The 14609-nt window shown below is 38.0% G+C and overlaps 1 protein-coding gene across 2 annotated transcripts in view; it reads left to right on the top strand.

The window, feature by feature from the left end:
* jbug (filamin-type immunoglobulin domains fbug) overlaps positions 1-14609 on the top strand; it is an 81665-nt gene that overhangs the window by 47097 nt on the left and 19959 nt on the right. For both annotated transcript variants that reach the window (XM_074088608.1, XM_074088601.1), the window contains exons 21-33: positions 2149-2288; positions 5558-5683; positions 6617-6737; positions 7289-7362; positions 7666-7822; positions 10099-10307; positions 11146-11325; positions 11431-11505; positions 11810-11969; positions 12683-12840; positions 12951-13023; positions 13140-13307; positions 13805-13974. In XM_074088608.1, the coding sequence (XP_073944709.1) occupies positions 2149-2288; positions 5558-5683; positions 6617-6737; positions 7289-7362; positions 7666-7822; positions 10099-10307; positions 11146-11325; positions 11431-11505; positions 11810-11969; positions 12683-12840; positions 12951-13023; positions 13140-13307; positions 13805-13974 (1811 nt within the window). The remainder of the gene's footprint in view (positions 1-2148; positions 2289-5557; positions 5684-6616; positions 6738-7288; positions 7363-7665; positions 7823-10098; positions 10308-11145; positions 11326-11430; positions 11506-11809; positions 11970-12682; positions 12841-12950; positions 13024-13139; positions 13308-13804; positions 13975-14609) is intronic.

Raw genomic sequence — 14609 nt, 5'->3', positions numbered from 1 at the left:
AATCTTTATGGCCGGGTAGGCTGCATGTATGCAATGTGTTGCATAGTTCCAATAATTTATTTTATATTATTTCTGTAAGAGCAGTTGTATTTATGTTGTAATTCCACTATCAATCTGTTTAGTGTGTGTCGCCTACTCTTTGCCTTGTACATTTTGTCTGCGTATTGTTTTTCCGAATTATTTACGATGTGGTGTTCATTTAAGAGTCATTTCATTTTACTGTGTTCACATTGTTCACAAATTTCATGTACCTATTCAAATTATAAAGTTTCATTTCATATTCATATTTTAAGATTTTTTTGCTGATCAAGGTTAACTAATCTATCTATATTTTAGAAAATAGTACTCAATATTGAATACTTATTAGGTGCAACATAATGCATCTATGACAAGAAAGTAGAAATGTTAGCTTACGAATAACTAAGTAGTTGTAAGAACGAGTCCGAACGTAACATAAATCCACGTACTACTTAGTAACCTGATTCGTATTTAGATTCCACGCACTAAATAGTCCCAAACCCGTTACACCTCATTCCTGTATATTTAGTGCCTATTACATTAACATTAATTACATACATAGGTATATATATAATAGCTAACCGTTTTTAAGTGCACATTTTTAGATTTTAAGAAGTCTTCGTCTAATTATCAGCTATATACTCGTATATGATCATATGTGTAAGGTTTCGACCAAAAACTGGAAGTTTTCAGTCGGATCAAAACCGACGGTAATTTAAAATTTACATGAACAATAAATAGATGAAGTTAAGTACCAAGTAATACGTAATGTACTGATCGAGATCTCGATTAATTTACATTTAACGCTAACAATCCATCGGTCACACAGAACGTAGGTACCTAGGTAGATTAGGTACCTATACCATCTTTCCGTGACCAAAGACTTTCAGTTCAAACATTATTGGTCTTACCGCGAAAGGCTGACACTTTGATATACCAAAAATTTTAGTTTTCTAAGGACTAATAGGTATCTATGTGTTAAACACATAATCAACGTCCATCTAAGTTTTCGTAGAACCTATGTAATATGGCTTATATTTTATTTACTTAGCTAAAACTCTGCCTGACAGCGTAATGTATTTAAACATAAGTAATGCGTAAGTAAACTTAATTTAATTCATAAGTTGTTGGGACTATCGTCTCTTAACTATTTATTGTCCACAATAATTATTCCAACGCATATGTCCCCCCCCCCTCCCTCCGTAGCGGCGCAACCTCTGAAAAACCGCCATCGAAATAAGCGCTATTTGCTCTACCTTCGGGCCAGCTCTGCCTATTCTATTTATGTAAAAGTCTGTGTGTCACGAATACAAGCACTTTGTTCGTATTGAAGTTAACTGTGCACACTTTCTCATTCCCAATTTTTGACTATCGCTTTGTCATATTCATATTTTGGGACTTGAGATATCCGTACGAATATTGTACAACGTGAACCAGACATTCTACCTATGAATGTATAGTTTCCAGTTTACATGATCAATTTAAATTGAACATTACATTACATTACACATCATGTAAACTGGAAACTATACATTAATAGATAGAATGTGTAGTGATTTCGTCTTCTATTACGTCAATTGACAAACTTCACAATCTGTCACCATTCCTCCCTTAGCCCTACTCGAACATTCATAGAGTGAACCATGGAGTGCAGTTTTAACTTGGTCGGTGACCTGACGCGCTCTTGTGCCTTCAATTTTCGTTCCACGGATTTCTCTTATCAACGTGTGATAGACATGACCAAATAAAGTAAGAATACGACATTAGACGATGAAACAAAAAATCGATGCTTGATGCCGAGTGTTTTTACCTTCTTCTCGTCCTCACTGCGATTTTATACGCTCTCAGACTCGGGTTCTCTGAAGTATTTTAATTTTGATATTTCAATTTTTTACCTACGCTACGAGTAATGTGTAGATCTCTTTTTGAGACAGACAGATAAAACTTCAGGGTAGGAGTAACACAATCGTCGCTTCATCTTGTAGAGACATATACGCCATTATGTCTCCCGAAATCGAGATTTTGTAATAAAATTTTATCTTTTGTGCGGTACCTAGTAACTTACAATTTACTCGTACATGAAGCCGCTTAAGTTGATGGACTAAATAACAGTTACATGACTTATTTCAGGATCCCCGTGGAAGGTCGAGGTTATGGCTGGCCCAGCGGGTGGCGGCGGGGGAGAGCCCACCAGACTTATCCCAGCGAGAGTACCGGCAGTGTTCGAAATCTCCACATCGCCTGGAGCACCCACATTCAGTAAAAATGAGGTAAATATTCAAACTAAGTTTTTTTCATATACCTATTGAAGAAACTATAGGTACCTGATAGGTGAGTGACATAAAATAATATTTTATTAGGAAACGATATAGGTAACGTGAGCGAAGCTCAGAGCCAAATCTGCAACATAATATCAGGAATATCCCATTCCCATAACAAAAGACATATTTTAAATACGATACTTATTTTTCTCCAATATGGTCGGAAATGTCCGCCTATCTGTCGCAAACACAGTCCGCGAAGTTCTTCCCTATAGACTGCCACCAATTAATAATTTGTGGCACCACCAAGTAATTTTGTGATACAAGTACAAAGCTTCATTTGCTTTTAACATTATATTTTTATTGATATAATACTTTTTTTTTAATTAGGTATATTATTATTTCTAATGAAATGGAATTATGAGTCGTGTCGTGTACTTTAAAAATAAAAACAAAACGAGTAACGCGAGAAAGCATAAGGGCGAACATTTTAAAACCGTGCCCAAGCATTTAATTCAATATTTTATCAATTTTAGAGAAAAGCACTAGATATGCATATTCGTATTTATCTAACTCTACTCTTCCTCGAATTGCTTTTTGCCGGCCTCGGCAGTACTCTTAATGTACTATTATCTTTTGTTTGTAGAGAGTTAGGGTTTTGGCAATAGTATAAGACTGGTGTTCTAGGTTGAACAGCTCAAAATTAAACCGTAGGACTTTGGTAATGTGTTCCCATTTAAAGGTTATAGGTATATAGTCGAGGAAACTGAATCAGGTACCAGGGTGGAACCTTTTCATAATCAATTTCGCTATGATTTCTTTGGCAAATGTATGGTATGTCAAAATGACATTAGTAGCAAGAAAATAGCAAGGTTCCATGGTACTGATTCAGTTTCGTCGACTCTACATAATTTAGTTTGAGTTCAACTCTTCATTGCTATCATATCACCCTACAGCTACAACACAAGCTTCACTATAACCATACAATAACCAATGTCAAACCAGTTAGTTACCAAATATCTTTGATTTGACGGCTCGTTTGACATTGGCCATTGTAAAAGTAACTTCGTGCAACTCACCTTATTTATATTGTTATACTAGCTTTTGCCCGCAGCTTCGCCGGCGTGGAATTCGGTTATCGCGCGCTGTTCCCTCGGGAACTGTGTATTTTTCCGAGATAAAAAGTAGCCTATGTCACTCTCTGGCCCGTAAACTATCTCTATGCCAAAAAACAGTCGATCCGTCGCTCCTTTTCGACGTAAAAGACGGTCAAACATACAAACACGACACACTTTCACATGTAAAATATTAGTATGGATAATACAAGTTTCGTACATAGTCTATTGGTGTTATTGCTTTCAGGACCTACTAGCCATTTAAGTGACAAGTTATTTGTGTAAGCAGATAGAATAATCGTTCACCCACACTTAGCGTTAGGAAAATGAATTCAATAGCTACGGCACGACATTCGTACATAATGAAACAGATATCACCTAAATGTTATACAAAAACGTAAACAAGTACTTACTATCAGTGCGACACACTTCACTGATTGTGTCCAGGTAGGATACCCTTTTGTGGAACTCAACTGACCGATCAATGGGTCTTGTTCCATTGTTCACGGCAACAATTCAAACTGTTTCATAAGGAAAACTAGAGGTATCTACGTGTTACAGGAAGTTACTTATTAGATACCCCTTTATAGTAGCACAGGCACTTATCTACTTAATCCTACTAAAATTATATTTACCTCTATGCGAAAGTTTGTGAGTGCTTGCGAGCGTGTGTGTGCTTGTACTCCAGCACGCCAAAGCGGCTTGAATTAAATTTGTTAAGTACGTCTGGACTAACACTAGCCTACTATCACGATATTCCTACGGGATCCATGCACGCACAAGCCCGTGATTTTAACCGCTTAGACTAGAGACATGAAAATTTGCACGTATTCGTTATAGGTACAATAAAGTAAATGAAGGTCACGACGTATTTTTTTTAATTGTCATGGGAATTTGTAGGTAGCTAAAATGTTCAGCAGTAAAATATATTATGTAAAAGGAGTAATGGGTAATGTACCTACCAACTTATTTGTCTAAAAATATACAAACATTGTAGACTCGGTGAAATTGAGAAAATGTTTTTGATTGATCTTGAAAAATCCTTTATTATTAGGTACATGGTAGGTGCTATCAGAAAATAATGCTAAATCCATACCTACAACAAATTAGTTGCAATTACTTACCTATAAGCCAGATACCTTATAGGTAAGTTTTATGTACATACCTATTCGAGCTTGATGACTTTTACGCACGATATTCCCCAAGTCTTCGCGTAATATTAGGTACGTCTATATCGAACTAAGTTATATGGGATACCCGAATTAAGCGACAAAGCTAATCGCCATCCGATCCGAGTATATCTATTATAAATAGGTACCTCTACAGAAAAAAAAAAATTCGTGAAATTTCATGCTTATTGATCAGAGCTTATAAATAAGCTGAACTTCGTGGAAAATGGTTTGATTTTAAGTCTTCTTAATTAAATATCCAATTTGTTAAGCTCCGTGAATATCCAAAAGAGTTGAAAAAAGTAATGATCAATCATCGATTTAATTTACTTAGTGACTGAATACAACAAAACCTGCATTAGCAGATTAAATTTAGGAAGGAAGAAGTATTAAAAATATATATTTAATACCAGTTTATCTACTGATATGTACATACATAACAATCCCAGAATCCAAATTTTAACCCTTTTGAAAATATTGTAGCTAACAGTGCGACAATGAAAAAGATAGAAATGAAAGTGGGTGACAAATGCATGAAGGGCCCTTTATTTTATTAATATTATGATTAATAAAAGTTGACAGTAAACCACCACATTCACGGCGAAATTTTTTTACAAGATATGCGATTTTCCGTTTTTTGAAACGTTCATTTGTTCCGTTCTTTGTCTTACAATAAAATTATAATGTAAATAGCTACCTCATTTCTCCAAAACCCGGACTCTGTAATTAATGATAGTAATCGTACCTACTTATTACACCCGAGATATTCCGGACCTGACGGGGCAATGGTACCTATTTTGAAATCCGAATGATTTAGAGGCTGTTTCACCATCCATTGACTAGTCTTAACTGACGGTTAAATGTGATGCCGTCTCTATTTGTTTTATTCGAATAGACGGAGACGGCATCACATTTAACCGTCAGTTAAGACTAATCAATGGATGGTGAAACAGCCCCTAAGTATTTAAACTTTAATTTTTTTTTTATTTTGCAGGTGGGGGTGACAGTGACTGCGCCGTCCCGTCGACCAGTGACCGCCCGCGTGCTCGGCGTCACCGAGCGGCCGGGCGTCTACCGCATAGAGTTCACGCCCGAGGAGGTCGGCACTCATCTAATCGACGTGAGTGCAAAAATATAATCTTTGGTCATTTTTAGGATGTCGTAGAACAGTCAACGTCATAAATAAGGGATCATTCCTGTACCAAATCGCTTTCAGTCGTAACACAATTTCGTATGGCTTTTCAAACATGACGTTAAGGTGACAAGGTACAATTTAATCACTTATTTATGACGTTGACTACAAATAACCCAATGTAGATTCGCCATGTCCGTCCGTTCGCAGCTTTAATTAGAAACTGTTAGTGCTTTATATCTGTAATTTTGGCATGAGTACGCTGTAGTTGACATACGTTTTGTTTCATATTTTGCTTTGTTTGGTAACTCCCTACCTACCGTTGTAGGTAAGTACTTGATGTGCCTATTAAATTTACACACACCTGCACAGCTGCGATAAAATTGAAGTGTACAAAAATGTTGATCAAGAAAAAACACGACGGTTTCTCGAATAGGCTACATTCTTAACTACCACATTCCAGCATGTTACAATATCGTACCTATACGTCCTTACGTTTGAGAGCACGCAAGCCTAGCTTTCAATTTATAAATGGTTAGGTACCTAGCCGATTTTTCTACTTTATCTTGGACAGGTAAATATTTTTAGTCCCAAAAGTTTATTATTATTATTCAACATGACATGATTTGGTAAAATATTCAATGCACTTTTCAATCCCTCCTACCTCGGATCTTTTGCATAACGCTACTCAGTAGGTATACCTATTGGTTGACAGCAGACTGCAGACTAGCCGCCTTAGTGCACAGTTGCTGGGCGCTACAGTAGGTAATTTTTTTCGTAACCCTGTGAATAAGTATACATGTACCCGTTAACTGAAACATATAGCTAAATATGTACATTTAACGACAAATGTATCCGCGTAGTGTGACTGAACTAAATCCTTATGGATACTTTTTTTAATTAGTTGTAATGTTTGTCCAGGTGGCCATCGGCGGTGACAAGTTGGCCGCTGGCCCTTTGGTGGCAAAGGTATACGATGCTAGTCTCATCAAGGTCACAGACATCGGCAACGCCGTAGTTGGGCAACAGTCACAATTCAGAGGTAAAGATTTTTTGCACTCCACTTGCGCCCTGAGGTGGACACTCTAATGCGTTCTCAGTTACATTTTTTTTTATTGCTCAATGGATACATATCCATGATCGTCGTTTGTCAGATAGAAATGATAATTGCGGTAGCATTAGGGTGGAGACCAAAAAGTTGCACACCTGTTTTAGCTGCGTTAACAGATAGTTAAAATTACCATTATTTTTTCCATTGTGACGCGAAAATTAATCATACATTTGTATTATATACTTAATTAAGTAGGTACCTATTACTTAATAAAAACAAAATAACATCTATAACTTTTTGGCAGTAGGTATCTCTACGTAAAACAGAAGAAAGAGGCTGGACTTTGTTGACATGTTCAGGAATTTTACTTCAGAATGTGATAATCACAAAGAAAAGAGCACCGTAATTTATGTCGTCTTATAATCTTTTATGTCGTACGTACTTACTCTAATTGTATTTACTACAAAATTCAATGCTGTTCAGTATAAAAGCTTTAGCTGCTAAGAAAACTCGACTATTTAATAACCAATTTAATCTTTCAGTGGACGCAAGTGCTGCCGGTGAAGGCCAATTAGAAATTTCTATCAATGAAGGCGAAGTGCCTAACCACGTACAGGTAATTAATACTCCATCAACGGTAGGTGAATTTATTAGGTATAATCGGAAACTGCAATTTATATTGAAAGCAACTTGTTTGTAAGTTAGTTACTTAGGCACAGAAATTTATAAAAAGTCATGAAAAATCATTTAAGCATATTCATTTTATGGCTATAACTGCTTTAAGTTATATAATACTTGTTCATTCTAGCTGCCTTATGCTCCCATTGGAAACAAAAATGAAAAAAATATATACTATCGGACATTGCGTCACACGCGGAGAGGATTCTAACTACCTATCTGCTTTATTTTCGTTTTGTAGGTGGTAGGCGGTGGTCGCTGCCTCGTATTCTGGAGGCCTGAATCCCCGACACCTCACCGAGTTGACATCAAGTTCAACGGGGAGCCAGTGCCATCTTCTCCGTTTATCTTCAATGTGGCTCCAGCACAAAGAGTCACAATCGACACTTCACAAGTCGGTTAGTCAATAGCGTTTTCATTCCAGACCTGGCCGAATTGAAAATTTTAAAAATTATATTTTTTTTTTTTTTTTTTAGTCAAATTAAGGAAATAATTTAATTATTTTTTAACAACGGATAATGCTCATGGAGCACTGAAAACTAAACATGAAAAGTTGGGAAATGTTAAATCTAAAACTTTACGCCCATTCCCACCTACCAACTCTACGGAACTCTAATCGCTAGGGGTCGACAACCTTTTTTGAATCGGAAGAGTCAAAAATTATAATTTGAATAAATTTCAAAGTTTATAAGAGCCACAAATTTTTTTCTTGAGCAGGAGCATGCTCTCTTTAGGGACGAGTGGCGGAAAGAAGGGGAGGCCTTTTCCCAGCAGTGGGACGCTTAACTTAACAGGCTAATAAAAAAAATGGAAAAAATGGTACTTGTATAAACTAGAGCAGCAGCTTCACATCCAAAGAGACGCATGTGACTCGCGAGCCGCAGGTTGCCGACCCCTAGGATAAGTGCTTTTAACTTTAGTCGGGGCTCGGGGCTAAAATGATCAATTTAAACTTCTTCTTTTAAATTAATATTAGAAAATTTTCACAATTTTTATACTATGGGATCATCGGCTAAGTAACGGAAATTCCATTTTAATGGTACGTACCTACTTAGCCATCTATCCTTTTTCATTAAATTTACTCGATGTAAGTATTCCAAACAAAGAAGAAACGTTAGGTAATTAATAATTCTCTACTGGTGTTAATTTAGACTTAATGAATAAAAAATGTAGCCACCGATTAACAAATGTAATGGCTTTGAAGCAATATAAAAATTTGCCACGGGTCAATAAGTAACGAAAAAGGCCAACGACGCAGGAAATCAACCGAAATTTACGTTTGCGCACTTTGCTTACCAGTTTACAATTGTTTTAAAACGAATAAAACAAAATACCTACGTAAGATGCCAGTAATTTACTTAGGTTTCTATTTTTTTCAAAAATGTCCGTAAAAGTTGACATTATTCTTTACATATCAGAAGGTGAAGTGCATAGTTTATGGTCAGCGAAAAATTAAAAAGTTAAAAAGATTGCAGGCGCGCTAGCTCGACAATAATGAATTAGCGCGCCTGCAATCAGTCACAAATTTTTTAAAAAGTTAAAAAGGCCATGGAAATGTTGGCACAAGTCGTATACAGCCAAATCTAATGGGCGGTATCAGATATTTTGTTGGAACTTCGGACTTTTTTTATTGGGTCTGAAACAGCTTGTAGTGTTTTCGGTGGAAAATACACCTGTAGTTTATTTTTAATGAAAAAAGGTGGGAAAGCATAAGAAAAATAATTTAAAAGAAATTAAATGTTATGATTTATTTCAGAAAAAGTTTAGTCTATTTCAGAATTATTCATCATTTTTGAGAAAAGCTTTATATTAGTCTCGGCTGGAATAGCAATTGCTGGCTTCGTATTAGTTAAACGGACTCGCAAGCTCGTCCGTTTAATACTCATACTCAGCCAGCAATTGCCTACTTCCAGGCCACGACAATAATCTACTATTAACACCTAGTAGGACGTTCAACAGAAAACTTTTATTTTATTTTGGGTCGAAATTTAACTTTTAACACTATGACATACAACTTATATGTGGACTCGATCTTAACCTAATTTTGATGACAAAAATTGTTGACTTGAGCCTATATTTCAACCTTCACCATTTTATCGATATCGATAAAAAAACGCAAGCGTTTAGCATGCTACACTATTGAAGTCTGTTATGGTGGTAGTATTGTTCTTTGACGTTTGACGGATCTTTGGCGTACTGTTGGTAATGGTTTGCCATGCAAACTCAATACAAACTTTGTTCCATTCGCTAGTATGGGAGTCCCGCCTCTTAACACGTAGTGGTTATATTCTCTTTGATACTAACTAACATTCGAGACTGAATTAGTCATCGTTTTCGAGTGACTCTTGTTCTGTTATTTTTTTATTGTTGACATTGTTGTTATGTTTTAATGTAGTTAAATTGTTCTCTGATACGTTTTCCGTTGTTTTTCGTTCATTGTTGTATGTAAGGATGGACTCCTCAGTCAAAGGACGACTTATAACTTGTCTCCCGTAGTTGGCTTTTTATCGGACATAGAGAAAAACATGGCAACAACAGAACTTTAACTTTATGTAGTATTCTAGCTGCCCCGTACCTTGAGATCCCCTGAAATGTCACTTTGACAATGACGAAACTTTATTTTAATTTTTTCCATGGGATCCGATCCGGATTTAATTTGTTGCGCTTGGTGCAGAGCTGATCCCGGTGGGCGAGTCAGCATCATGTTCGGTGCGCGTGGAAGGCTCAGCGGGCGGGGAACTGGTGGTGACGGTGCGTGGACCGCGAGGGGAAGTGCCAGTGCGACTGGCTGGAGACGCAGTATCCGGGCTGGTAGCCAGCTTCACACCGCGACATGTCGGCCCACACACATTGACAGCGCATTACAACAACCAGCCAGTACCAGTAAGAGTAAATGTTAACTTACAAAACACTATTGAGGAAATAAACTGAGTTTAGTGAATTCAGTGACCAATAATTATTATTTGATGAAGAATGATGAAGCCTAAGGCAAAATTATATTATACTTCAAAACTTAAAAGTGGCTTTAAAATCTGATCTTTCTGAGTAACTAGAGTTTACCCGCGGCTTTGCACGCGTAAACTATTTGATCAATTGAAATTTCAGGATTTTTACAAAATTCCCCTGGAAATGCCCAAAATTTATATCATGGTCTTTATTGAGGTTGTGTTAAAGACAGCTGTTGAAAATTTCAAGACCAAGCCCAGCGGTTGTTATTTCGAGATTTTATCCCTAACCTGTGGGAGAATCGGGTTAAAAAGTATTCTGTTTTAATCCAGGTTGTAAACTAACTCTTTGCCAAATTTCTTCTAAATCTGCCCAGCCATTTCAGGGTGAAGAAGAAACAAACATACTCACTCTCACTTTCGCATTTAAAATATTAAATAGGATTAAATGCTCTAGCTCTTCCTACTTTCTGCACTATAACCTAAACTGAACCTTTAAGATAAGAGTGGTCACTGCCATTATAATATGAGTAAATTAGGTTGTTGCCCATAAGTCCGCCTATGAAGATTTAGTTTATCACTACTCCATGGGATATATGCATATGCATTTCAAGTATCTCAAACTATCTCAGTACCAAATTTCAATTAAATCAGTTCAGTGGTTTAGGCGTGAAGAGTTAACCTACAGACTGGTAGCATTACTTTCACATTTATTATATTATTAGTAATGTAAGTTATATTAGTAAAGTAATGAACAAGTGTCACTTATCTCTCAGGGAACACCATTTGTCTGCAAAGTGTATGATGGCAAGCTAGTGAGTGTGCACGGGGGCTCGTCAGCCAGAGTGGGTGTGCCTGTGCAGTTGGCTGTGGATGCTGCTCAAGCAGGAGAAGGGAATCTAGAGATCACAGTGGCTGCTCGTGGATTGAACATACCTACCCAAGTGCATCCGCAAGTAAGTAACAGCACCTATTGTTATGAGTTAAAAAAAGAGGCTCTCAAGGTTTAAAAATATAATTTGAAATTAGTTGTAGGAAAATAACCAATATTTTAATTTCAGGGCAATGCAAGATTCACAGTATCATTTACTCCAACGGAGGCATGTGATCATGTTGTTAATGTTTCATTCAATAAGGTTAGTACACTCCTTCATTTCTGATATTAATACAAATAATAGAGTTAACTTAGCACCGTATTAAAATTTATGTTTTTTTTTTCTTTTCAATTGTCTAGAGATTTATTTGTTAATGTTTTTTTTTTCATAATTCCTTACTACCAAGTTTCTTGTGATGCATTCTTCTTGGCAATAATGATCTGGTAGAAAGACATTTATTCACTAATACGGAAGACACACAAATACAATAAAATTTAAACAATTACACACAAAAAGAACATTTTGTTTGTAAAGCCTACAATATAGAAATTTTATTTTTGTTTAGATGCGTGTGCCAGGTTGTCCTTTGATAGTGGAGGTGTCAGAGGGCACTGGCAGTGGTGCTCGCGTGACCTTGCCGGGTCCAGTACCCCTGCACCAGCCTGCTGCACTCACACTGCACCATCCCACGGCCACATTAGATCAGATTGAAGTTAATGTTGAGGGTGAGTTTGGAATATGTTCAGAACCTTTAGAATTACATTTTTAAAAATTGCTAAAGCTGTTTTACACAAAATAAAAGGGTTGTAAAATTTAGCATAGTGAACATATGATTTTCTATAGCTGACTAATGGATCCAGGTGTGGTTAGAGAGTGTGGTTTCATTAAATCATATCGAAAATTTCAATGCTAATTAAACAAAATTTTAATTTTACTTCAAAATATTATGATTATCTTTTTACAGGCTGGTATAGATGAGACAAAGATAATGTATAAAAAGATTAAAGAAAAAAAAACTATAAGGCAAATCGGCCCTCTTCTGAATAAAAGCAACTTGAGGGGGAAGAAACCTGAAGGGGGGCAGAAATCGGAAAAAAAATGCTTTGCAGTACTAACAAAGACTACCCACCTCTTAACTCTACATTGTCTATACAATTATTATTACTAATATATTAATACGCTTCATAACTTTGCATAGCCCATATACCTATTATGTATAGAATTTAATAAGACTTGGTTAGAAGGTAACCAAGCAAACCATAAACTCATTAATAAAGGCATCAAAAAATAACCTGATGCTGTGTGTAACATTCATTGTCGAGGGAGCTCATCCGCTTCGCCCTAACTCGTTAACCTGGTATTGAGGGTAGTACGGGGGTAGGGTGGGTTCTGAGTTAGGGCCTAGCGTTGAGCTGAGCGTGAGCGGTCGCGGGCGCAGGTCCGAACGGGGCGTCGGTGCCGGCGGCGGTGGCGGCGGTGGCAGCGGCCGGCGCGGGCGTGTTCCGCGCCGAGTTTGTGCCACGCGCCGTCGGAGAACACCGGCTCAACGTGCTTGTTGACTCCACGCCCATACCCGCCAGCCCTTTCCATTTGAAGGTAACAACTATTACTTAGCGAAACAACAATCCAATCACGTACATAAAAACTTCATAAGTAGCAGGTACTTTTCTTCTCTTAGCTTTGGTAACATGATGTTGTGTTTTTAGGTCTATGACGTAACAGCTATAAGAGTGAAAGATGTAGCGCACGGAACTGTCGGGAAACCTGTAACATTTTTGGGTAAGTTATCTGTACCAAGTAATGTTCATGTCTACTGATGATAACTTGACTTCATATACCTAGTGAACTATTGTGACGTTAGGTCTGTCGGACTTTATTTGTTTGTCGTTTGTCAGTGGAGACGATGGCGGCCGGGCCGGGCAACTTGGAGGTGACGGTGAACGGCGGGCGCGTGCCCACGGCGGCGGCGGCACAGGGTGCGCACACATACGCAATCAGTTTCACGCCGCGCGATCCGCGCCCGCACACCGTCGAGCTGCGGTTCAACGGGGATCACGTGCCTGGTACGTCTCTAACTTTTATTCGATAGCTCTCTAGAGTGTGATATATTTTTTGTCGTGACGCAAGTAGGCGTCTGGTAAAGGCGTGGCATCAAATTTGATTTTAACGAATCAATAGTAGATTGTATAACAAGAGCATAAAACGAGCCATTTTCCCAAAAAGTTCCCATGAATATAGCAATTCATGAAAAACAAAAGGTACCTAGTAAAGAACAATTATTTCCACTGTTGCTATTTAATATTCTCTCAATCGAAGTGAAAAGCAGAGTGTTAAACTCGAACATTAAACCCATTTTCCCCTCGACGTGTCTATCCACCCTCGCCGTACCGGCTCGGGTGGCTATATGAACGCCTCTGGTAAAATGGCTCGTTTTATGCTCTTGTCGTACAATCTACTATATTCATAGACAATGGGTGTTAATATGTAAGTTTATCGATTAGTAAATGAAATCACAGCATTTCATTTAAGTCTGTATAAAGTGTAATTGTTTGTTTCGCAGGTAGCCCATTCGTGTGCCACGTGTCAGCGCCGGCGCGCGTGATCGGCGCTGGCGCCGGCGAGTCACCGGACAAAGTGTCTGTGGGCGACGCTTACACCTTTAGCGTGGACTCGCCGGCGTCGCCGCATGTTGACGTGCTCGGCCCAGCTCGCCGCCCCGTCCCCGTACAAGTAAGAAACACGCGCGGTATATCCTTTCCTACTTCATCGCAGCATCATCCATGAAGATATACAGTAAAGGCGAAATAAAAGGCGTCTTGATGTCTCAAAGAAAAAAAACAGATATGGGCTTAAAATAGTACATTGTGTCTTAAGGGCGGTAAATAAGGAATTACGAACGAGAGTCTATTAGAAGCCCGAAGTCGAAGACTGAGGGCTTTAATGAGTCGATGTTCGTAATTCTAGTGCCGCCCGTGTGACATACAATGTTTTTCATCACATTTGCGAGTAAAATTTTATATTTCTAAAAGAAAAAATATAATTCTTCCAAATATTGGCGATACCTTAGGCTGCGCTCTTAGCAGCGTCGCCCTCCCCTTCCCTCAGCATGTGCCTGAGCCGCGTGTGCATGTGGTCCTGCTGCTACACCATGCGCAGCACCATCAGTACGGGCACTTTACTCATTTACCGACCTTGGGCTTCATGACAAGAAAATTTGTACGCGCAATGACTCATTTACCGACCACGGGCTTCATGACAAGCACATTAAGGTCGAGGGTTTTATTTGGGGGGTTGCAACCAAGGTAGCCTGCAAGTTTCGACACTGTTTACGAGCAAGTGTGATGAAAAATAATAAATGTTACCAG

The sequence above is a fragment of the Choristoneura fumiferana genome, chromosome Z, assembly GCF_025370935.1.
Source record: "Choristoneura fumiferana chromosome Z, NRCan_CFum_1, whole genome shotgun sequence".
NCBI lineage: Eukaryota > Metazoa > Arthropoda > Insecta > Lepidoptera > Tortricidae > Choristoneura > Choristoneura fumiferana.
Note: the sequence above shows the minus strand (reverse complement) of the source record. Positions and strands in the feature narration are given on the sequence as shown.